This window comes from Wallemia ichthyophaga (assembly GCF_000400465.1).
Source record: "Wallemia ichthyophaga EXF-994 unplaced genomic scaffold scaffold28, whole genome shotgun sequence".
NCBI lineage: Eukaryota > Fungi > Basidiomycota > Wallemiomycetes > Wallemiales > Wallemiaceae > Wallemia > Wallemia ichthyophaga.
In genome coordinates, this window is record NW_008806301.1 from 41,952 (window position 1) to 63,558 (window position 21,607).

Sequence of the window (21,607 nt, forward strand, 5' to 3'; positions counted from 1 at the left end):
AAAAATGAAATTATTAAAATACATTCTCAATCAACAGCTTAAATAGTGGCAGCAGATTCTCCATATTTGGTGTATTTGGCGGTATCAAGGGGGTATTTTGCAATTGATCCCGAGTCTCACCTAGCTCACCGTCCTCACTCTCACTAGCATCACCACTCACTTCAGTGGTCAACACCTCATCTACCCCTAGACTTCCAACTAACCCAGCAACCCACTGTCCTGCCTCTGTTTCATCTGTTTCACCTTTCTCATCACCCTCTTCCTCTTCTTGTCCCTCCCTCACCCTTCTCATCATGCGCTCCTCATATTGGAGCTTCTTCTGATAATTGTATTCAATTGTCTTGTCAGCTTCTTCCATTATCCACCGCCGCTCCGTTTCTCCAATTGGAAGTATAAATTCCAGATCCATCTTCTTATCAGCATCAACCCCATCGCGTAGGAAATCGTAACATCCCTCAATCCACTCTCCGAAGCTATCGAACAGTGCATCCCCTTTAGAGTGAACATTGTGAACGAATGAATAGAATTGATTCTGATGGCGTGTAACTAGATCCACAAATATATGCACCGCATTTATTGGATTCGAGTGCTGCTGTTGCTCTTCCTCTACTCTCTCAACCACATCAATCAGGTCTGTTATAAAGGCTTGTAAATCATAAAGCGCATCTGAAATATTAGCTGCTTTATAAACTTGCGCGAGTGGTGTATAAAATATCGTTACCATATCTTTTAATAACTCCGCTGTAACTCCTTCAAAAATCATCTCAATCATTTGATGACGCTCTTTAAGCTTCAATTGCAATTTGAGGAGATGATCTAGTTGGAAGAAGAGTGATGACATGTCTTCATCTTCGTCTGAGTCTTTGTCTATAAAAGAACTGTAACTACGCTGCACCATTCCCAGACTGGCGCTCGATATCTCATCACCTTTCAACACCACGTTTAAAACATGCGTCTCGAGCTTATCGGCTTCCTCCTTGCAATAATTATGCACCTCAAATGGAGATGCAACAAAGTGCGCAATCTTGCTTATTATTTCTTGGTTCTGTATCCTCTCCTTAACAAGATCGACATCATCCTCCAACTGCTTAATTTCTTCGTAGATAGAAGCAGAGAACATCCTATAGATGTGTGAGCTATTAAAACCCAAAAAAATACCAAACAAACCTCTGTAATACACTCTTTTGTCCGAATGGCTGCGCAAGAAACAAATCAATTACACCCCTAACCATTGCCATCGGGTTGCTAATCTTGAGTATACCCCTCAACACAAAATACGGCATGAGACTGTGAATACTTTTCAATCCGCTGAAGGTCTCAGAAGATGTATCACTACTGATAAATGTCGAGTAAAGTGTAGACGCGAATGATATTTTAGCCCATTCGACCACCTTTGAGTATTGTGATGGAAGGGTTTCAATGGTTTGATTATCCTTAATCAGACTAAACATTCTCTTGAAGCCATTCTTGGATGATATATCCGATTTAAACTGCTTGACACTCTCCATAACCTCAGCTGCACGCTCATCCATTTCCCTCTTGAATGAATTTTTGCTTTCCACTTTCATAGCATCATGTGCCAGTCTCTTGTGAATATCTTTAATTTCCTCATCAGACAGCGCTGTGGGGTTGGAGAGGAGGAAAGATTGAAGAGTGGTGGAGTTGGCAATTGCAGATGACAAATTGAGTAAATCCTTCAAATAGGCTCTTAAAGTCAATCTATTCTTTTCTCTGAACAGTGTAGAGTTTGAGGATTTGTCTTTCTGGGGTGGAGAAGGGATATCATCGTCGGTGAACTCCAATCTGAGTTGATTAGACAGAGCCATGAAATCGTTGTAGGATCTCGCAACATATATATCCTCAGATCGAGCCTGATTCGTCAGCTTTGAATGTATTATAAATTCGTCGTCGTGTTTGTGATGTAATAGGGATTTCTTTTGATGTGCTCTGATAGTGACGATGTTTATATGCAATTTGTGTGTGTTAGTGGAGTGCTTGCGCGTATACTGCTTCAGATCGTTAACATTTACCCTGATGACGTCTTCATCCTGCACCATCTTGAAACCGCTCGATAGGAGAATGGTCATGTGCTTCTGTAGCTTGATAATTAGGGCTTTTCTCTTTGTGAGCTCATCCTGGTCAATTGATGATGACAAGTTTCGCGATAAGAAATCGTTTACGAACACCTGGAGCTTATCAGACCAGAAAGAGGGCGGCGAGGAAGTGAGAAGAGGGAAAGTGATGATAAATCTATTGAAGATGTATTTGAGCAGAGGTATTGAAGTCGGGGATGGATTCACTGGCTGCGAGAATGGATTACCAAGCAAAGAGAGTCCATCGGGCTTAGATAGCTGATCCATCTCATTCTCCAATTCCCTGCCAATGAGATATTTCTTGATATAGTGGCATCTCAACGGATTTAAGTCCACGTCCATCACCGTTATGGAGAAGATGTGCTTAATCGGATTGCTGTGGTGTTTATTAACATCAATTATTTATTTATCTTCGGTTTACTTTACAGGGAATTCAAGAGGGGATAGAAATTCAACCAACGTTATTAAATCTCGTCTACAAAATGTTATGGCGTCAACGGTGATCGATTTAACTTTGGTTGTGGCTTTGTACTTGAGAAGCGGCTATAGCTTTACAGACACGCTCAATCTACTCGGTCTCACTCATTTACAAGTAAAATCCATCGCACTTACTCCACTGCTTTACTTGGGATACATTTCTCAAGTAATTTTAACTCACTCTCTTCTCTCTGAATCTCTTGACATTTTCTTCCTCAGAAATTTCATCATTGCTCCCATCACAGAGGAAGTCTGCTATCGATTGTGTATAGTGTCTTTGCTCAGGTTGTATACCCACCCACATTCAAACATCTCCATCGTTCTCTTTTCTCCATTCTTCTTTGGTCTCTCTCACGTACATCACGGTGTTGTTTCTTATCTACAACACAAATCTCTCTCAAAATCCATCTTAACCACATCCTTCCAATTCGCCTATACCTCTCTTTTCGGCTCATTTGCTGCATTTGTTTATCTCAGAACTGGTTCTATTTACCCTTGCATCATATCTCATTCTCTCTGCAATTTCCTTGGATTGCCAATGATCAACGAAATTACGCACCTCGATAGCAAATTAAGCAAGACAATTATCTCATCCATATACTTGATCGGAATCTTTCTATTCATGTACCTCCTTTGGCCTTTGACTAGCTCAACTAACTCTTTTTGGATCCAGTGATTAGATTTTTTTTGCTGTACAAAACTTAGACTGAACGTCTGAATATATCATATTCTCCGGACAGAGGAACGCTTGTGCTGTTGAATGGCTTTAAAGGGGCTTAAAATTTCAGCATATACAGTCTTACTGAACAGCGTTATCTTTGGAAGCAAAAGAGCTGTAATTAGTTCAGACGTTTTAGATATGTAAAAAAATGCTTTTAAAATGTTATAATGCTGATTTTTGCCTATAGCCAATGAATAATTTTAAGGTGATAATTATTTTAAGCGGTTTTATTATTACGTTTGTAGAACATGTCAACAATCAATTAGTACAATGGATATCAGCATTGACTAAATATCGGTTATGTGGTAGGGGCTATCCTCCCAGATTCTCATTCTGGAGACCCGGGTTCGATTCCCGGTAACCGAATAAATTTTTGGATTTGGCTTTTGGGCTCAGGCATTTTTCAAATGAAACCTGCGAAGGTTTCTCAGATTAAGGGATACAAAAAATTTCCATCACTCACTTAAGTCTAGTAGAACTTTTCGGATTTATTGCTTTTTTTTGGGAGGGTGATTTATTTGCTTTTCTCTTTGCTTTTCTGAACTTTGACGAGGTAGTTGTATAACTATCACGTCCTGACTTATTTTTCAAGCAGCTTTTCTCAAAGTATGAATGCTTAAGCAATTCTTTTCTTTCATCAGTCCTAATGTTGTACTTCCAATCTTAAATTTGTTCTTTATTGTAAAGTTGTTTGTGTTACTTTTCTTATCGTCTCAAAAGGTTTGCTCATATTATTGAGTCTCTTGGATATTTTTCCTCAGTAAAAGGTCGGGTTTTCACGACCATTTCTTTTAAATGTAAGTCCTGTACTTTATATGACAGCATACCAAGACCTTTACTACCCAGTGCTACTTGATCTTTTTCTGTTTGGGATAGCAAGCAGCACGAGCTTTGGCTGCTTTCTTCTCAGTCCGTTCGTTATTTTTCATTTTTACTTTTGGTTTTGGTTTTTGTAAAATATCTCAAATTCAGTACGATTCATTTTCACAGTAAGTCATTTTTAATTTTAATCCTATATATGCGTCATTCCCCAAAAATCTAAGTCTTTGTCGCACATAGCCTTCAAGATCACCCTCAAGTAAAAATTGTTTGTTGACATCTGAAGACATTGTAGAAAAATTGCGTTGCCCTACAGAGCTGCATTTCCCTTAAATTTCTTTTGGTGCTCAAGCGGCTAGGTCTGATATACATCGAATGAATTCACTGCAAAAATATTGACATTAGGAACGTTAATAGTTATACTAACAATTTTAGAAGCTAAAAAATTATTTTAAATCGATCGCTATTACCGCTGCTGCTTCTTATCAGTCTGGCATCGTTTGTATTAGGTCTCTCACTCAGAGCAGCGAAACTACACTTAACGTTATGGCAGATAGTATTGAAGTGTAGAGGAATTTACCAAGAAAAAAAAAGTTTTCCAATCCCTGGTCGTAGAGTTGAAAGTAAACATTCAAAGAGATATGTGCATTTATAAATAATTTGAAATAAATTGACAAAAAAGTCCTTGCTTAGCATTCTATTTTTTGTTATTGCCGAACACTTACTATGAAAGCGAAACATATCAACAATAACATAATCATATGTACAAAAACATTTTGTCGATAAATCCAACCTTCGAAAATCTACTGACACTAATTATCTCGTATTTTCTAAATTTTTTAGAGTTAAGTGTTGAGTTGATATTATCAAAGTAAAAAATTGGCAACATGTAAATTTAAAAATTCCATAGTGATACTTAGCTCGAATGAGAGCCATAGGAGTCCTATTGATGATGATGATGAAATATGAATATATTTTTAAGACGATACATGTTTAATCTGCGTCCATCAATACTTTTTAAAGCATGAGGATTCAAATGGGGTGCTGAATTTACTGGTAGCGTTTCTTGACTAGCGTCGTAGTTTGTAATTTGTTGAAGGTTCTCAATTACCCTGAACCACCGGAGTATCTTTGGTAAGTAGTCAATTGCGGATTAAACAAATCATAAAGGGCTTATCATACGAGTCCTTAGTTGTTGTGATTTTCTGCGAAAATTTGTTTAAAAGATATAAATTATTTATAAAAAAGTTTCGATATCGGTTCGATGGTCTAGGGGTATGATTCTCGCTTTGGGACACCAATTTGCGAGAGGTCCAGGGTTCAAATCCCTGTCGAACCCTTTTTTTCCTTTTACAATCTTAAAAGATCATAATTCCTGTCAATTATGTTGATGGTGCAGCTGATGAGACCGCTCGATTTCAGAGAGCTCGAAATTAAACTGTTCGTGTTGTTTGCTGTCTGTATGACTCCACAATGTCCGGAGTTCGAGAGCGCGGAGGAGCGTTGAAGATACAAAAAGGAAAAAAAAAGAAAAACAGCTTTATTCAGAAACAAAGATTGCTTCATGATGCATAATTTGCTCAAAAATATTAGTTCGACTATTAGCAAAATATTTCTTTTTAATGTCCTATGTATTAGAATTAAATGTAGATATTATACAGCAATGAAATGAATATGTGTGAAAGAGTGAGGGCACAAGCCAAGCAAACACCGTCGCTCAAACGAGTCCCCCCCCTCCCCCAATCAAAGAATGATGGCACCAAACATGGCCGAAACAATGGTCAAACCAAAGAATCTATATGGTAAATTTGACGAGGAAAGAGCGCCAGAAGAGTTATTCTCTTCAAGTACAGCGACGCTGTTAGAAGGTCAATAGAAGTACTACTGAAAACACTAAACAAACCCACCTTGGATCAACAGATGGTGACTCCTTGATAGCTGGATTAGACTTGGTCGGTACAGCATTGGAGTCAACGGTTTTGCCGTCCTGAAATGGTGTGACTTGTGCTTTGCCCTCTCCTGTCTTCGTTGGTTCTCTGTAGTCATCCTGGTAGGTTGAAGTTTTTCCAGTGCCTTCAAAGCTACCTTTCTCCTTCTGTGTGCCGTCAATCATTGAGATGATGTTTGCACATGCAATCCGTGTGTTAGATTCATCCGTGATCACCACAGAGCGGCCGAGAAGAGAGAACGGTTGAGGGAAGAACCTGAGGTATTCATCTCTAAATTCCTCTTTGCATGAGCCATGGCTGTGCATTTTGAGCTGGCCATGTTTGCCTGACAGGTCACCTTCTTTGCAGTACTCTGGTTTCTTCTCGTCGCAGATTACGTTCTCTGGAATACCAACTGGGTTGACTAGAGAGGCGTTAGATTCGGTGGTATCTAAGCATTTCTACCCACGGATATCTCCTGCACTGTTGCAATCGCCATCATCTATCCGCTGCACGTTGACGGAATAATTGTATCTCTTGTGCTCTTCCAAACCCTCATTTATATCAATCTCAACGACTGTGGGCTCTTTCCAGTTACCTTTAATCTTCACATTACCCTTGATATTGTCTGTAAATTGTGCGTGTGCGATTTGATGTATGTTCTTCCAATCGATGTTGTTTGGATCGTCTGGTGTTGCTTTTTCATCGCCGCTGCTGCTTGCAGTTACCATGTCTGACTTGTCAAAGTTGCTATTGGTGTCTTTTAATTGTTGCGTTGTGTCTTGCTGTTTCGGTTGATTACCGCCGTTGAATGCATTAATCGCGCTGCTGATAGAACCATTCATGTCTCCAAGCTGTCTGGAGTTGATGGCAGCTGCTGATACTGCTGCTGAAATAAGTGAGAGTGCTGCGATCCTGTTCAGTAACATTTTTGATGTGAAAAATCCTGATTCCTGGTGAGTGTTGTAGTAAGTTGATGCGCTTGCTAATGAAGAAAGAGAGTAATTCAGTCTCCCTTTTATATTCCTCAATATCATTCCATTTCTTCCCCTTCCTCCGCCTACACAAACGCGACATGCCTACCGGATTGTCTGGAATGTCTGGAATGTCTGGAATGTCTGGAATGTCTGGAAGATCTTGAAGATCTGGAATGCAATGAAGATATAAAGTAATATTAACATTTATACAATTTTGAATGAGCAGAATCTCAAGAAAATGCTGCTGGATTTATGCTACTTTCATTATAACAAGATTTTTAAGAATGCTGATCATGATTGGTTCTAAGAAATGCGTGAATGCCATTGTCGTTGCCGAGTTCATATGCTTATTATGCGAGCGAGGGAATTGTGATGTGATATGACCACCTGTCTTCCATGTGACCCTGTAGAGTGTCTTCCAGCAAAATGTTTTGTCTTGACTTGACGTAATTAGTAGCATTTTGCATCTGCGAGCGTAATTCAGGTATTGTCTCGACGTCCAGTGGCTTTTCTAGTAGTTCTGAGAGGTTCTCTACAGCCTTCTCGAGATCTGCTTGATTGTCCTCGAACAGTTCCGTCATCGAGTTACGGTCCAAGTAGTAAGCCATTGCGTATGTCCACTTGAGAGTCATGCGACACTTGGTCACTGTCTCAACTGCCTTTTTAACAAATTGTACTTCAATCCAGGTCAATGATGTTGATCTTTGCATTTCATCCATCTTGCGCTCGGTCTTTGCGTAAAGCTCTTGGTCTAAACGGGCTGATTGCTCGTGGTTGGAAAAACGATTGTAGTACTGTTTAAATTGATTAGTTATTTATGACGTCAATAAAAATAAACTCACATGAAGATATCTCTCCAAAGACACTCTGCTCTTCTGCTGACCGTCACGTGCATCTTTGCCAGACTTATCCTCAAATCGGTTGCAGTTATAGTAGCTGGTGCCATGCGCGCTCCAGTCACCCATGCATATCCAGCACCATTCATGACGACACTTGCGACAAGTCATATGATTACAGCCACCGTTCTTTTCAATCGTGGAGTGACACTATGGGGTACTCTATTAGTAAACGAATGGGATATCAACAACAACCCACCCTTGGGCACTCCTTTGTGTTGGCGCTGATCCAATTGGCAGTTTCACTGTCATCTTCACACTTTTTCACCCACAACTTGGTGACGCCACATAAAGCTGGTCTATGATCACCGCTGAAGCTACAGCCAAAGCAGCTCGCCTGGCCGCATTTGCATACTACTATCGGAATAAGCGATTCAAGATCAGAGCCTCTGACTTGACACTCGATGACATTTCCGCAATCAGGTCCCGGACAGAAACGCAAACCCCTCCTGTTATCCTCAACGTATGTTTTATTTGCGAGGGTCTGATATCTTTGGAAGATATATTCTGGGACAACTTGGCTGATTACCTGCTCGCTCATGACAGTCTGGATATTGTGAGCCGTGTCGGTTAAGGAACAATATGAGTGCGCACCTGACAGTCACCCTGCATACATTCTATTTTGCGGCTTTCACCCTGACCGCTAATCTTCTCTTCACAATGCATCTTCCAGCAGTCAGAGCAGAATCTGTGACCGCATGCGAGAGCGAGTGTCTGGTAGCGAATTAGAAGACACAACAAGTGAACAGACAACGCACCTGAGTCGAGGTATCTTCGGAACCAGTAAAGCAGATTTCGCAAGTGAAACCCTTGACTCTCTTCAAACGCACTGGGCTATTGGCACGAGAGTCGGACTGGGCAGAGGCCGAAGTACCCGGAGCAAGACCAACTTGCTTGAGAATGCGTTCTGGGTCCTCGCTGTAGCGTTCAATGAGTTTCTCCCTATTCCAACCAAAGTGTCGCAAGAGGATAGTGGCATCCTGTCGCTGTTAAGGCGATTAGCTGTAAATAATAAGCCATAAAGGAGCTTACCTGTAAGCCAAAGATGCTACAGACTTGCTCAGTTTCTGACTGCTGATTTGAGATAATGTCATTGATGTCGTATACCTTGTAATCAACATCGAATTTGGATTTCTTCGGCTTTACTGGCTCGTTAACGATGAAAGCTTCGTTGTCCTCGATCTCAACGTCGTCGTCTGAGAAAGCCTCTGAGGGGTTGCTGGATTGATAGTCTGGGATGTTTGAGTGGGGATGGAACGTGGGTCAAAGCGGTGAAATCTCACCTTCGACGATATCAGAGCCTTCGAATGATGCTGCGTCCATGTAGTTATCGCTGTCGTCGCTCATCTCTCGGTTGTTTTGGTTGCTGCGATGGTGAATGTGGAAGAGATAGCGCGGGATGGGCGGATACGAGCACAAAGGCGGAAATTTTACGGCGTAGATGGTACAAAGAGTGGCGTATATCTAATAAACATCTGTATTCATTCATTTCACATCGCTCGACAAATACGCCGTACCTTGACATCTCACAGAAGCAGTACGAGGTGAAAGCGGGCTAGAAACTTGGAAATCTCATTAAGACAAAAGTATTGCTGCCGCGCACAACACAACCACCAAAGGATCTCTCATCTGGCCATGTACTTGGAACCGGCGCCGAATCGCCACCAAAATTACTTGAGTTATTTCATTCACGGCGATTAGCGGCAGATACGGATACAGGCGATTCCCTCATGTCCCCGCAGTATCTCTCTCGAAAGTTCGAGCCGAAATCTTGCCTGCCTGCTTACTGATCTGCTTGCTTACAAACCCGAGGCTTTTACCGAAATATTCTCCTCAGCAACCTTTTCTCTCTCCAACACACATCAACTGAGTGAGTCTACATCTTCAAAGCTGCTGTGTAGACGAAGACGAATGTTACATCTTTGGCTTAGCAGCTGTCTCTTCATTCAACTCAACTAACCAACCAATTCAGACTACAGAATATGTCCGACAGAATTAGCAACGAACACGTCGACGTTAGCAAATCACTTGCCCAGAAGATCACTCTGCCTAATGGCGTGGTGATTCCAAACCGTTTCATAAAGTCTCCAATGACAGAAAGACTGTCTACGTACAACCAGAATCCAGATCCTAAACTCAGGGGTATTCCAACCCAAGCCCTCATCGACCTCTACAAGGAGTGGGGTCAGGGCGAAATCGGGTTGATCATCGCAGGCAACACACCAGTAGCCGGTGATCACCTTGAGGCACCAGCAAACCCTGTCCTTGGTATTGGCTATGACGAGCCAGCGCGTCTTCGAAAGTTCAGAGAACTTGTCGCTGCTTCCAGTGCCGGTGGATCAGGTGCGATGTTGTTAAACTATGGAAATCCTTCTAACATGCTCTACAGTGACTATCTGCCAAATCACCCACTCAGGCAGACAATGTTATGAGCAGGTAAACCCTCATCCTATTGCGCCTTCAGCTGTTCGTGTCGAAGGTGTCAACATGCCAGGTGTAACTTTTGGCCAACCTAGAGCAGCTACTATTGAGGATATCAAGAACATCGTCAAGCAATTCGCTTACACCGCCAAGCTCTGCAAGGATGTAGGATACCACGGCGTTCAGCTCCACGGTGCTCACGGCTACTTGTTGTCTGCTTTCCTCGGCAAGCACACGAACCGTCGTACAGACGACTATGGTGGATCTTTGGAGAACCGCGCACGTATCATATTCGAGATTATCGACGCGATCAGAGAGCAAGTCAAGGATCCTTCATTCATCCTTTCTATCAAGCTCAACTCGCAAGACTTCAACTCAGACAGTGGTCTGACACCTGAAGAGTCACAGAAGGTCTGTCAATGGCTAGATGAGAAGGGCATCGATCTCATCGAGTTGTCGGGTGGTTCATATGAACGTTCGGCTTTCTCTAACTCAGCACCAAACCCTCGCGAGGCTTACTTCATCGAGTACTCCGAGAACGTTCGCAAGGTTATCAAGAATGCAGTGGTAGGTGTCACTGGTGGTTTCCGCACTGCAAAGGCTATGTCTCAAGCTGTTGAATCTGGCGCTACTCAGATGGTTGGTTTGGCTAGACCACTCTGTGGAGAGCCACACCTCTGCAAGGATATCCTTTCAGGCAAGGTTTCAAGTGCAAAGAAGACGCTCGTCAACCCTCTCTTCTCACTTCCCCTTGCAGGCACTCAGCTCACTGCGGTTGGTTACAACGACAAGCCATGGGACGCATCAAATGAAGAAAGCGCTAAAGCTTTTGAGGCCATTTTCGCCGACTACGCTAAGGACTTTGGCGTTGACGAGAAAGGCAACCCTATCAGACCTGACAAGGCTGGTGTTGCAGGTTTCATGAAACTTGCCTTGGACAAGCATGGTAAACACTATGGTGTATCCCAACAAGAGCTTATCGCATCAGCTTAAAATCCACTCATAGAAATTCACATTGTAATAATGACAACTCATTTATGCCACTCCGCCTTCTTTAGGTATAGAAAATATTGAAACTCTAATCATGTATACACAGAAACCGCTAAGATGGACTTCCAGTAATCAATTATAGCAGAAGGTTTCCAATCACTGCTGTCAACAAAGCAGTAAACAGACTACTGAAAAAGTTGACTTGGGTATTAGAGAAGAGATTGAAGCCAGAGATCAGCTTAACTTCAGCCGTTTCCTTTGACTTGCTTCTCCGCGCCTCATCGTACATCCTCGCGAATGCAGGATCAGAGCCATCAGTCAAAATTTTGCCTCTCTCTTTATGCAGCAGGGTGCGTTGGAGGGTAGCACCTATCAGAGAATCAAGCAGGCTTCCAAAGAGGCCAGAAAAGACAGAAAGCAGGAGCAGTTTGGCAGAAGTGAAGGATATGAGTGCCTGACCGAAAGAGAAATTTTGACCAAAGCACGATGAGTCTTCGATGGCCAGAGATATAACAGCTGTGAGACCAATTAGCAGTCCACCAGCACCTGAAACTACAACTCCGAATGCTGAATCGAATGAGTTATTATCACATTGTAGCAATGCACACTCACAGCTAACACCGCCGTTCGTGCCTGGAGGTACTGTCTTGCTCGGATTGGTGACTAGTCGTGGGAAGTTGCCTGAAAGTATGCCGAGCTGAGAGTGTGTTAGACGACTGACAATGCAAACCACGATACGCACCTCAGAAGCGAGCGTATCAGCACTACAGCACGCGTAATGTCCAAGAGCCATCAACAGCAGCGTTTGAGAAGATATGTAGACTGAGCTGTGCAGTATACATTCAGAAGTATCTGTGATATCAGCAGGGGTGATGATGACGTGTTGCACTCTGTAGATGATAGCGCAGATAGCGCCAGTGTAGGAGTTTGCCAGCACCTGGAGCCAGTTTCTCACTCCACCTGGCTTTTCACTGTCATGGCCATCCTCGAGCTGAGCCTTGACGTAGTGTTTAACCTTGTTTGAGTTGAGTTGGGTGCTGCTTTCAAGGAAAATGCACAGACGCACCTTTGTAGCTTTGGATCCGGAGAGGTAGAACACGATGAGCATTACTCCGAATGAGCAAATGGTGCTCGACAAAGACGCGTATCCTACGATGAATGCTGAAATTGCACCAGAGAGAGAGAGAGAGCGCTTCTTCAAACCAGAGTAGGCGAGATATGAGGCTACTAATATTGCTATCAGATCCCTCCGCGGCTGTATTTGCGGATGCGAGAGACGTGTGCTTTCATTCTGGCTCGCAGAGAAGAAGGCAATGACGGGAGCGAGGTGGGAGGCGTGGAAGTGCGCTGAAGCCTGTAAGAATTGATTGACGGGCATCTGCGTACACACCCTCCACGCTGCACAATAACAATGCGGTTACTGTCAATGACGCTATCATTTGATGACTGTCGAGGACAAGGAAGCGTCATAAGCGGGGCTTTTGAATCTTGAAGATGATTGGCTACTGTATAATAACCGTATCGCGCTCGCTGGGAATTCTGTATATCTCAACTCAGGGCTCGACGCTTAAGACGCTTAGGACGCTTGGAGTAAGAAGCGTGGTGTGAATTTAAGTATAACAGCACACATACGCTATTAATTACTCATATCACAGCATTTCTCGCACAATTTCCCTCACACGCCACACCACCCAGACACACCACACAGCACCCGAAAAACGCCGGAATAAAACGAAAGGCATCACACGCGCCACAGAAGAGGCTTCAAGCGTAAATAGATGCTGCGGGAGCTATAAGAATATTGGGGTCCGAACACGGGCAGTACAGTACCTCGCTCGGTTACATAATCTAGCAACTTTTCCGCCCACCGAATCTGACACGAGTGTGGCTCAGGAGAATTTTACAGAAGCTGCATGTAGGCGGTAGGTTGTGTGCATATTCATACCAAAACCCACCTGATTTGCAGACCAAGAATCTTCAAATATCACCCAAGCTCAGCCCGACCAGCGGGAAATATACGGTATCACGGCTTATTCAAATACAACCAAGGGAAAAATATTTAAATGCATCATAGATGTATATAAACCTACCAGATATACAAAACGAGCAAACAACGACTATACACTCAAATTACGCCCCTCAGAGGCCCAAGCTATCTTCAACGCGCTCGAGAGGCCGTTCCATCACCCAAATTCCTACAAGCAGTACTCCAGATGCTGATGTGCAGTTTAGCTTGCAGCAGCAGCCACTCTTAGCTGCCGCAGACAATGAGTCCTCCGCGGAGGGCAGTCAGAGTGGTCGACCAAGGGCCAACTCCACTCAGAGTAAGCTCAACCAAACAAAATTTAGTGCCAGAAATAGAAGCCATTCACTCGAACTATCACCACCGCTAGAAGCACCGATTATCAGCGTGAAAACTTCCAAGGTTAGACCTTCAATCAACATTGAGAATATACCTCTGTCTCCAATCCACTCGCCATTGAACTCACCATCTTCTCCACAGATACCAGACCCTTATCCAATCAGACCAAAATTAAAGGATAGTTTGCCTGCTCTGGCCAAGTTGGCTGCTATCTTCGTCCTTAGCACTGCTTTTATGTTTATGGCACTGAGCTCAGTTAAGCAGCTACACGTGCCTCAGAAGCTCACCGACGTAAGAAAGTTGGCTTTTGATTTGAGAGCGTACATGACGCTATCGTCACTCAACTCGCTCCACGTCCTCGGCGTAATTGGCTTGATGTATGTTTGGAAACAAACATGGTCAATCCCTGGATCTGCAATCGTCAATGTTATTCTTGGGGCACTCCTACCAACTTGGATTGCTACCGCCTACGCTTGTTTGCTCACCGCCTTTGGCGGCTTCTTGAGTTCGTTCACAGCGCTCCCAGTCGCACCACACATCCACTACCATTTCCCAAACGCTATCAATAACCTTCGCTCAATCAACAAAGACCCATTCAGACTTTTTGAGAGGTTACTGATTGCAAGATTAATTCCGGTGATCCCATACGCTGTTCTCAATTTGGCAGGTGGCGTGGTAGGCGTATCCTATGTGCCATTTGTCGTTAGCTTGTGAGTGGATATATTGTCAAGCGGGAATTAAACTAATAATATGACTAGGTTCCTTGGTAGTATCCCTATGAACGGCGTAGCGTGTGCAGTTGGTGATGTCTTAGTCAGTCTAGCGTACGTCGACGAAGGTGAAAGTCTCAGTCACAGAATGTTTAGCAAAGAAATGATCATCAAGTTTGCATTTTTATCAGTGTTAGGATTACTTCCTGTGCTTTTGAAGCATATATTTGCGCCTATGGCCACAACAGCGACAGGAACAACAACTGCAACGACGCCAAAGCCAACATCATCGATACACTGGTCGATTAAGAAGCGTCTCAACAAGGTATATAGCCACCTCTTGCCAGCTTCATTGATAAATACAGATGCTAGCACAAAGAACACTGACTGTACAATATCTTAGAAACGGATCAATAGCTTTTCACTCTGTCATATGTTTGAACAATTGTAATGATTATTTAATTTGTTTTATAAATGCTCCCCAGCCTTCAATTTAAGTGATTTTGCATGTTGAAGTTGATCAATCATCTACTCAGATATTTCACAATGGCTGAGGCATCCAAAAAGGTAAAGCTAGATGGACAGTCTAGCAAGGTACGCTTAGGCTGTTTTTATGGATCATAGCTGACGTCGCTGCGTAGACGATTGGTACACACAACGGCGTTTTTCACGCAGACGAGGCATTGGCTGTGTTCTTATTGAGATTGTTACCAGAGTACAAAGCATCTCGTAGGTTCTGTCGCAAGCTTTTATACCAATTGACCACAAACGCAGCTGTTACGAGAACGAGAGATATCAACATTTTAAACCAAATGGATATCGTTGTTGATGTCGGTGACGTTTACGACCATGATAAGAAACGCTACGATCATCATTACAGAGGTTTCAATGAGGTGTTTGGTCATAACCACAACACAAAGCTCAGCTCGGCTGGTTTGATCTATAAGCACTACGGTAAGAAGATTATCAGTGGTCATCTGGGTTGGAATGAGGACGAGGAGCGTACACTGCAGATCTGGCTGAAGGTTTACAGAGAATTCATAGAAGCTTTGGATGCTATTGATAATGGCGTCAGTCTCTATCCTACTGTAGAAAACCTTCCTGAGGCTGCATACCGCAACAGGACTGATCTAAGCAGTCGCGTTGGCAAGCTCAACAGCAATTGGAATGAAGAATTTACCGAGCAGTCTCAGATGGTTAGATTCGAAGAGGCTTCCAAATTGACAGGAAAAGAGTTCCTTGAAAGCGTTGACCAGTACGCAAAGGTGTGGTTACCTGCACGTGATATTGTCGTGGATGCTTTGAGCAAGCGTAACCAAGTTGATGATTCTGGCAAGATAATCCTTTTCGAGACATTTTGTCCATGGATAGACCACTATTTTGAACTCGAACATCTCGATCAATTCCAAATAAAGCAAGGTGAAGAGCCACTCTACGCTCTCTTACCTGATGGCAGCAAAGGTTGGAGGGTACGTGGAATTCCACCAAACAGCACTACATTTGCTCTTCGCAAACCGCTCCCAGAACCTTGGAGAGGTCTGAGAGATGAAAAATTGGCGGAGGTTAGCGGAGTTCCTGGTACTATCTTTTGTCATGCAAGTGGATTCATTGGTGGTAATGACACATTCGAAGGTGCGCTCGAGATGGCGAGAAAGGCAGTCCAATTTTAGGGCCATCATATGTACATAAATAAGTTATCTAATAGTTGAAATTAGCTGCTACTTCATTCAATGCATCTTCGTCAGAATCTAGAAGATCTATTTCTTCTTCTGGTTGGGATGGTTCTGAGGGTTCATTTGGTTGATGAAGCTGATGAATATGATGCTGCGACACTGCTTGCTCCTTCTTCTCTTGCTGTTGTTTCTGTTGCTTCTTCTGCTCATCACTCACATTATCTTGCTTTGAATGATCAAAATTAGCAGCAACTTGGTCCAACGCATCTTCATCAGAGTCGAGTAAATCAATCTCCTCCCCATCTCGTTGCTGTAATGCTTGATTTTCTGAAACACCCGAGCCCGCATCCGCACCGGTCTGCTGAATACTTTGCGACTGGTTCTTGTTCTTATTCTCAACACCTGTATCAGCATTCTTACCAGACAGTTGTTGCCCTTTTACTCCAACTTTCAATGAATAGTTGAATGCTTCTTGCATACGACGCACTTTGACGTCGCCGAAACCAGGACATTTCGTCAGCTCATCGGGAGAAGCTTTTACAATATTTTTGAAGCTCTGTTGGGAATGTGAGTATGGTAGTGAGTTTGATGCAACACTTACACCAAATCTCGTTAATAGCTGATAGACGTCTGTCTTGTTAACACCTTTAATCGTCGTGAGGGCGTTATTGACGATACTCTGGTAATCTGTCGGCGTCTTCTCCTTTAGACTGTCTGGAGGTTTATTGTCGAGCTGGAGGTAGAGACTGAGATAATGACCTGCTTGTTGTGGACTTATGTGAGTGTTAGTTGTGTATGTTCAGCAGACACTGCACGAAACAGGACTTACGACCAAGCTATAACCACAGTCATGTTGTTAATTAGGCATGTCTGTTAAGAACACTGATTTAAGTGAATTCCATAAAGCACTCCATCGCAACTAACCTTTGTTACTTCTTTTATTGAGCCTTCAGAGTCTGCCTGGATTGATTTTGAGTACATCCTTATACGAAATCATAGACACTCACGACATCGCACATGAGGAGTAGTATACGAAGCTGATACATCGCGCCCAGACGCTCTATCCGCATGTGTATGTATTCTGGATGCAAGCGATGATATCGTAGACTTGTATGGGAAGTCAATACGCCTTTTACCAGTCGAAATAAGCCCACCTCAAGAACATAATACCTGTACTAGATCCAGCGACGTAATCTGGTACTATATCTGCATACTCCCAGTTGACATTTCTAACTTCTTTAAGAATGGGATTACCACGCTGCAATAGTCATCAGGCTGGGCTTCTCCTTCCCTCCACTGCAATCTCACCTGGCACGAATTCACCAGCACTGCATTCCTACTATTGGGTATTGCACGTTTAGGCGATTGATTTGTACTTTTCTGTGGCTGTGTCTGTGCTTGTCGAGATTGGCTACTCTGCGCTGCGCTCTGCTCCTGCTGAGCTCCGCTTCCGCTCAAGCTCATTTTGGCGTGATGTGAGTGCGTTATCAAGCCCCACTTAATATCAAATAGTCATGTTCAAATTGCTGACAACGCTTAAATACACTCCAAGTGAAAGTGAGCGTGTGGCGGATGGCGTGTACTTATGGGAAAGCCATATGCATCGCTTGCGTGAAGGTGTTGATGCGTTGAGCCCATTCTCTGCCTCGGATTTGAGAGAAAGCGACGTAACTAATGAATTGGCCCATTCAATTGGTCTTGCAAATGGTCTTAATCAATCTCATAGAGTTGGTTTTGCGTTTTGATTGATTAGCCAGCTAAAGTTTCCCCATAGGTCTCTGTAACTCTCGATCCAAGCACACTGGAAGTTTCAGCAACAGCAACAGAGCTCAAAAGTATGCCTGATTGTATGTAACCGCTGTGGTCGCTTTTATAACCTAATAAGCTGCTTAGATCCTGTGAATGTCGTGATAGACAAAGAACCCACGAGGTCATATTCCAAGGTGCTGCCATACAAGAGTAACAATAGGCGCATTTATTTGCAATCAAAGCTAAGGAATGGTTCGTACTACGTAAATACATTTTCATCTCACAGAAAATCGCAGGTGTTTCATACTCGACAGTTCGAGATAGCACGTTTGACGTTCTAATGCACAACAAAAATGGATACGTTACTGAGACGACCATTGCAAATATCTTCTACAAGTTCAACAATGACGACACATGGTACACTCCTCCAGTGGAAGATGGTTTGCTGCCAGGATTAATGAGGAGTCATCTCCTTGATATTGACTTCTGCTCAGAACGTTCGTTGTACATATCTGAGCTCACTGTGGGTGTCTAACTCGCTTATCAAAGTCTAATTCGCTTATCAATCTCAACTGGTCTGTTTGAAGAGGAATCACATAAAATTAAAAGCTGCAAACGCTTTAAGAGGATTGTTCGATATACAAATTACAGATAACCAAGGTTCACTTATTCCTTGTACCCCAACGCCTATGATGGAAGCACCAGCGAACTTACCCAAGTTGATAGTATTTGATTTAGATTACACTTTATGGGATCTATGGATAGATACTCACATTTCTGGTGGGTTAGTCTACAACCTTCGGATAACACCTAACAATGCTTCAGGACCGATAAAACCATCATCAAATTACAACGAGGTAATTCCAAGACGAGGATCGCCCTTTGGATTCTACAGAGATGTCCCAGAAATGCTACAGCGCTTGAAGAGTGAAGGAATTGAAATTGCAGCAGCGAGTAGAACAGCAGCACCGGATTATGCTTACGATGCACTTAAGCATCTCAAACTAAAGAATAGGAGTGGTGGTGATAATATCAGCGCAAAGTCTCTGTTCGATTACACTGAGGTATACCCCGGCTCCAAGGTGAAGCATTTCCAGAAGCTTGCAAAGAAATCTGGCTTTGCGTATGAGGACATGCTATTTTTTGATGATGAGTCTAGGAACAAGGAGGTTGAGTCGCTTGGTGTAACATTTCAGCTGGTTGGCGTTAGTGGCACGGATGAAAACACTTTGCAGAAAGGAGTCAAAGCCTGGAGACAGCGTCGTGGGATTAGCTGATGGATTCGCTATTTAATGATACATTTAGATTCATTTAGGTTTGTTTGGTGAGTGTGTGAGTGTTTGAGTGCTTATATTTGCATTCTAAATTGCATATCTTAGATAATACATAATTATCACCAAATCACAGCAGGTCAAAGTCATCAAGCTGATCTAGTATACGAAATCCACCACAACATAACGCCACTCACCTCGTCATTGTATTACCTTACAGCTCTTTTGAACACCCTCATTTACGCGTTTTGTTTCGCATACGCCCTACGCTACGCTCATAGAAATTGACAATTATAATTTATCATGATTAATTTAAATGCAAATATCATTTTATACAGTTTTATTGACTTGTCGATTGATAACTGTTCTATTTGAATTGATTTTATGAGTTGAATTTGTTGATCCACCTTGTCTTAACTTGATTACCACCTCAAGCTAATCTATAATCTACTCAGAACTGTATTCATGCGATCAATCAGGTATGATCTGATATCGTATACGCCATAAGTGAAATCTAAGCCAGTAAATGCACAAAGCATTTCAATAGCCTGCTTAAAACCACCTTCACTAAGACTACCTTGTTCGTAAAAGCGTGTTATTTGAATAGCGTCAGATTTAATCAAGTCGACCATTGTTGGTTGATGACTCAATTTTCTCTTCAACTCCATTATCCATGCTAACTCATTATCCATCCTCTCTTGCTCGACTGAGTACTTTTCATGATTAAGATCATCGACAGCAACAGCAGCTGAAGCGAGTGCCAAGAGGTGATTATTAGCATGGTGATCTGAAAGAGCGTAGTTTGGTGCGCTAATATATGAACCATCATGTCTAGTTTGAGCGGGGAGTGAATGTGACAAAGATTGAACTTGATGTTGTTGAGGGTGGTGGGTGTATGTATAAGACTGTGCTGCTGGAGATTCTACTTGGTTGACCTCTTCCAAATAATCGGTAGTCTCCTCATGTTCTGATGGAGTCGCACTACCCATTTCTGATTCAGGTCCTTGAACAAAGCTACTAGCAGCACTAACAGTGCTAACAGCACTAGGAGTACCACTTCCAGAAGCTGTAGCACCATTTACTTTACCTTTTCTAATATTATTGCGCTCTTTAAACTTTTCTACCCATCCTGACGACGCTTTAAACTTTTCCTCAGGGTATCCGAGCGAGCGAGCGACAGTTTTAGCCTTTTCGCGTATAGCGTGGTCTGTCAAGTAGTAGTTGGTTAAAGCACAGTCTTGTGCCCATGCGGATAAGCGTGATTCAATGTCAGGAAACTTTGAAGGTCTGATGTGATTATATTGAGGTTAGTATTATGCGTAATAATATGCAAATGGGAATTGAACCCACCTATGCTTAGCGACGCGTGCAGACGCACCACCTGGAATAATAGACTTCCACTTATCTTTTTGTTTGAGTATCTTTGAAACTGTGCTACGCTCAATCTGGTAACGAGAAGCGATATCTTCTTGACGTGCACTAGGGTTCTCTTCAGCAAACACACAAATAGCACGTCGGGTTTCGTTGATTAGTTTAGTTTTGCGACGTGGACCAATTGAGCTACCAGCAGAAGTGTTTGAAGAGCCACTGGGAGAGGGAGCCATGAGAGATTGAATGCCTGGAATCTGATTTGACATCCAATGTGGAGAAGGAGAATGCTTTGGAGAAGGCGTTGCTGCAGCTGACTGAGCTTGTTGCTGCTGAAACGAGAAGGAAGTTTGGGACGTTGAAGCGACACTGTTTGTAGGGGAAGTAGAGCGAGTGACGCAAGAACTAGAAGCCGTAGTAGGAGTCAGAGGTAGCCTGCCAATAGGAAGTGGAGTCTGGAGAGAATACATGGAGTTAAGCGGTGAGTTCATGTTGTGTGGTAATGCCGCGCCAGTAAGACCATTCGGTATGGTGCCAGGGGACTTTAAAGGGGTTAACGGAGTTTATGGGGATTATTATGGATTGTTAAACACACCTGCATGTTCCTTGCAGCCATAGCAGCTCTATGCCTGGTCATAATCTGTTGGTGGTCAGCACCGGGACAAAAATTGCGTAAAAAATCAAACTAACACCAGAGCTGTCACCGTAAGATCCATGATTAAGAGCAGCAGCCATTCTGAGGTGGTTGTCTTGTTGAAAGGCCCATTCCTTTGCAGACTGCTGCGAATTGGATTGAGCGAGGTCTTGAGGGTGTTCCATATGGGTTTCAGTATCCAGCTAATTACTAGAATTTTAAGCGCTGGACACTCAAACTTTATCCAAGTTGAGTTGGCGTTGGAGGAAGAGATGTTTCTTTAAAATCAACAACGAATTTGAAAAAATGTGAGCGCAAACAAATCAAATTGAGCAGCCGCTGACATCAATTATCTACACAGGCCAAAGTATAACGATCCCTGGGCTAGAAGAGAGGCATGGCGAAGCAACCCCATCTTCGGTATTGGCAAGTTCCATAAGAAACTCTTACCCGGTTTCGGCACGGCAGTCGTTGCATTCACCGCATACGTTTTGGCAGACAAAGTGCTCGAGGCACCA

At 43.0% G+C, this 21,607-nt stretch overlaps 10 protein-coding genes and 2 non-coding genes across 12 annotated transcripts; 6 read left to right on the forward strand and 6 right to left on the reverse strand.

Moving 5' to 3' along the window:
- Positions 1–13: 13 nt before the first annotated feature.
- J056_002832 (PX domain-containing protein) lies at positions 14–2,435 on the reverse strand (the record flags this gene model as incomplete). Its single annotated transcript, XM_009272097.1, has 2 exons — positions 14–1,121; positions 1,168–2,435. 2 exons carry the CDS (start codon positions 2,433–2,435, stop codon positions 14–16), a joined length of 2,376 nt encoding a protein of 791 aa, XP_009270372.1.
- Positions 2,436–3,585: 1,150 nt separating this feature from the next.
- J056_004956 lies at positions 3,586–3,657 on the forward strand. The gene has a single exon. It is a non-coding gene; the product is annotated as a tRNA-Glu (tRNA).
- A 1,711-nt stretch (positions 3,658–5,368) lies between these two features.
- Positions 5,369–5,449, forward strand: J056_004957. Its single transcript has one exon. It is a non-coding gene; the product is annotated as a tRNA-Pro (tRNA).
- A 404-nt stretch (positions 5,450–5,853) lies between these two features.
- On the reverse strand, positions 5,854–6,967 carry J056_002833 (uncharacterized protein; the record flags this gene model as incomplete). Its single annotated transcript, XM_009272098.1, has 3 exons — positions 5,854–5,968; positions 6,018–6,462; positions 6,508–6,967. The coding sequence occupies 3 exons, from the start codon at positions 6,965–6,967 to the stop codon at positions 5,854–5,856; spliced, it is 1,020 nt and encodes a 339-aa protein (XP_009270373.1).
- A 398-nt stretch (positions 6,968–7,365) lies between these two features.
- On the reverse strand, positions 7,366–9,258 carry J056_002834 (uncharacterized protein; the record flags this gene model as incomplete). Its single annotated transcript, XM_009272099.1, has 7 exons — positions 7,366–7,809; positions 7,858–8,061; positions 8,111–8,458; positions 8,506–8,625; positions 8,670–8,897; positions 8,944–9,143; positions 9,195–9,258. 7 exons carry the CDS (start codon positions 9,256–9,258, stop codon positions 7,366–7,368), a joined length of 1,608 nt encoding a protein of 535 aa, XP_009270374.1.
- Positions 9,259–9,893: 635 nt separating this feature from the next.
- On the forward strand, positions 9,894–11,325 carry J056_002835 (NADH oxidase; the record flags this gene model as incomplete). The annotated part of the gene is made up of 2 exons (XM_009272100.1): positions 9,894–10,254; positions 10,301–11,325. The coding sequence occupies 2 exons, from the start codon at positions 9,894–9,896 to the stop codon at positions 11,323–11,325; spliced, it is 1,386 nt and encodes a 461-aa protein (XP_009270375.1).
- Positions 11,326–11,458: 133 nt separating this feature from the next.
- J056_002836 (Transmembrane protein 19) lies at positions 11,459–12,700 on the reverse strand (the record flags this gene model as incomplete). Its single annotated transcript, XM_009272101.1, has 4 exons — positions 11,459–11,889; positions 11,935–12,019; positions 12,065–12,337; positions 12,389–12,700. The coding sequence occupies 4 exons, from the start codon at positions 12,698–12,700 to the stop codon at positions 11,459–11,461; spliced, it is 1,101 nt and encodes a 366-aa protein (XP_009270376.1).
- Positions 12,701–13,396: 696 nt separating this feature from the next.
- On the forward strand, positions 13,397–14,797 carry J056_002837 (Transmembrane protein 41A-A; the record flags this gene model as incomplete). The annotated part of the gene is made up of 2 exons (XM_009272102.1): positions 13,397–14,394; positions 14,443–14,797. The coding sequence occupies 2 exons, from the start codon at positions 13,397–13,399 to the stop codon at positions 14,795–14,797; spliced, it is 1,353 nt and encodes a 450-aa protein (XP_009270377.1).
- A 143-nt stretch (positions 14,798–14,940) lies between these two features.
- J056_002838 (UPF0160 protein) lies at positions 14,941–16,064 on the forward strand (the record flags this gene model as incomplete). The annotated part of the gene is made up of 3 exons (XM_009272103.1): positions 14,941–14,988; positions 15,036–15,123; positions 15,169–16,064. The coding sequence occupies 3 exons, from the start codon at positions 14,941–14,943 to the stop codon at positions 16,062–16,064; spliced, it is 1,032 nt and encodes a 343-aa protein (XP_009270378.1).
- Positions 16,065–16,092: 28 nt separating this feature from the next.
- Positions 16,093–17,531, reverse strand: J056_002839 (DNA excision repair protein ERCC-1; the record flags this gene model as incomplete). Its single annotated transcript, XM_009272104.1, has 7 exons — positions 16,093–16,623; positions 16,669–16,840; positions 16,897–16,937; positions 16,992–17,027; positions 17,075–17,174; positions 17,222–17,325; positions 17,376–17,531. 7 exons carry the CDS (start codon positions 17,529–17,531, stop codon positions 16,093–16,095), a joined length of 1,140 nt encoding a protein of 379 aa, XP_009270379.1.
- A 50-nt stretch (positions 17,532–17,581) lies between these two features.
- Positions 17,582–19,093, forward strand: J056_002840 (Putative magnesium-dependent phosphatase P8B7.31; the record flags this gene model as incomplete). The annotated part of the gene is made up of 6 exons (XM_009272105.1): positions 17,582–17,794; positions 17,842–17,914; positions 17,961–18,068; positions 18,113–18,339; positions 18,404–18,596; positions 18,642–19,093. The coding sequence occupies 6 exons, from the start codon at positions 17,582–17,584 to the stop codon at positions 19,091–19,093; spliced, it is 1,266 nt and encodes a 421-aa protein (XP_009270380.1).
- Positions 19,094–19,527: 434 nt separating this feature from the next.
- J056_002841 (Major centromere autoantigen B) lies at positions 19,528–21,274 on the reverse strand (the record flags this gene model as incomplete). The annotated part of the gene is made up of 4 exons (XM_009272106.1): positions 19,528–20,374; positions 20,438–20,997; positions 21,051–21,095; positions 21,146–21,274. The coding sequence occupies 4 exons, from the start codon at positions 21,272–21,274 to the stop codon at positions 19,528–19,530; spliced, it is 1,581 nt and encodes a 526-aa protein (XP_009270381.1).
- Between the last annotated feature and the right edge of the window lie 333 nt (positions 21,275–21,607).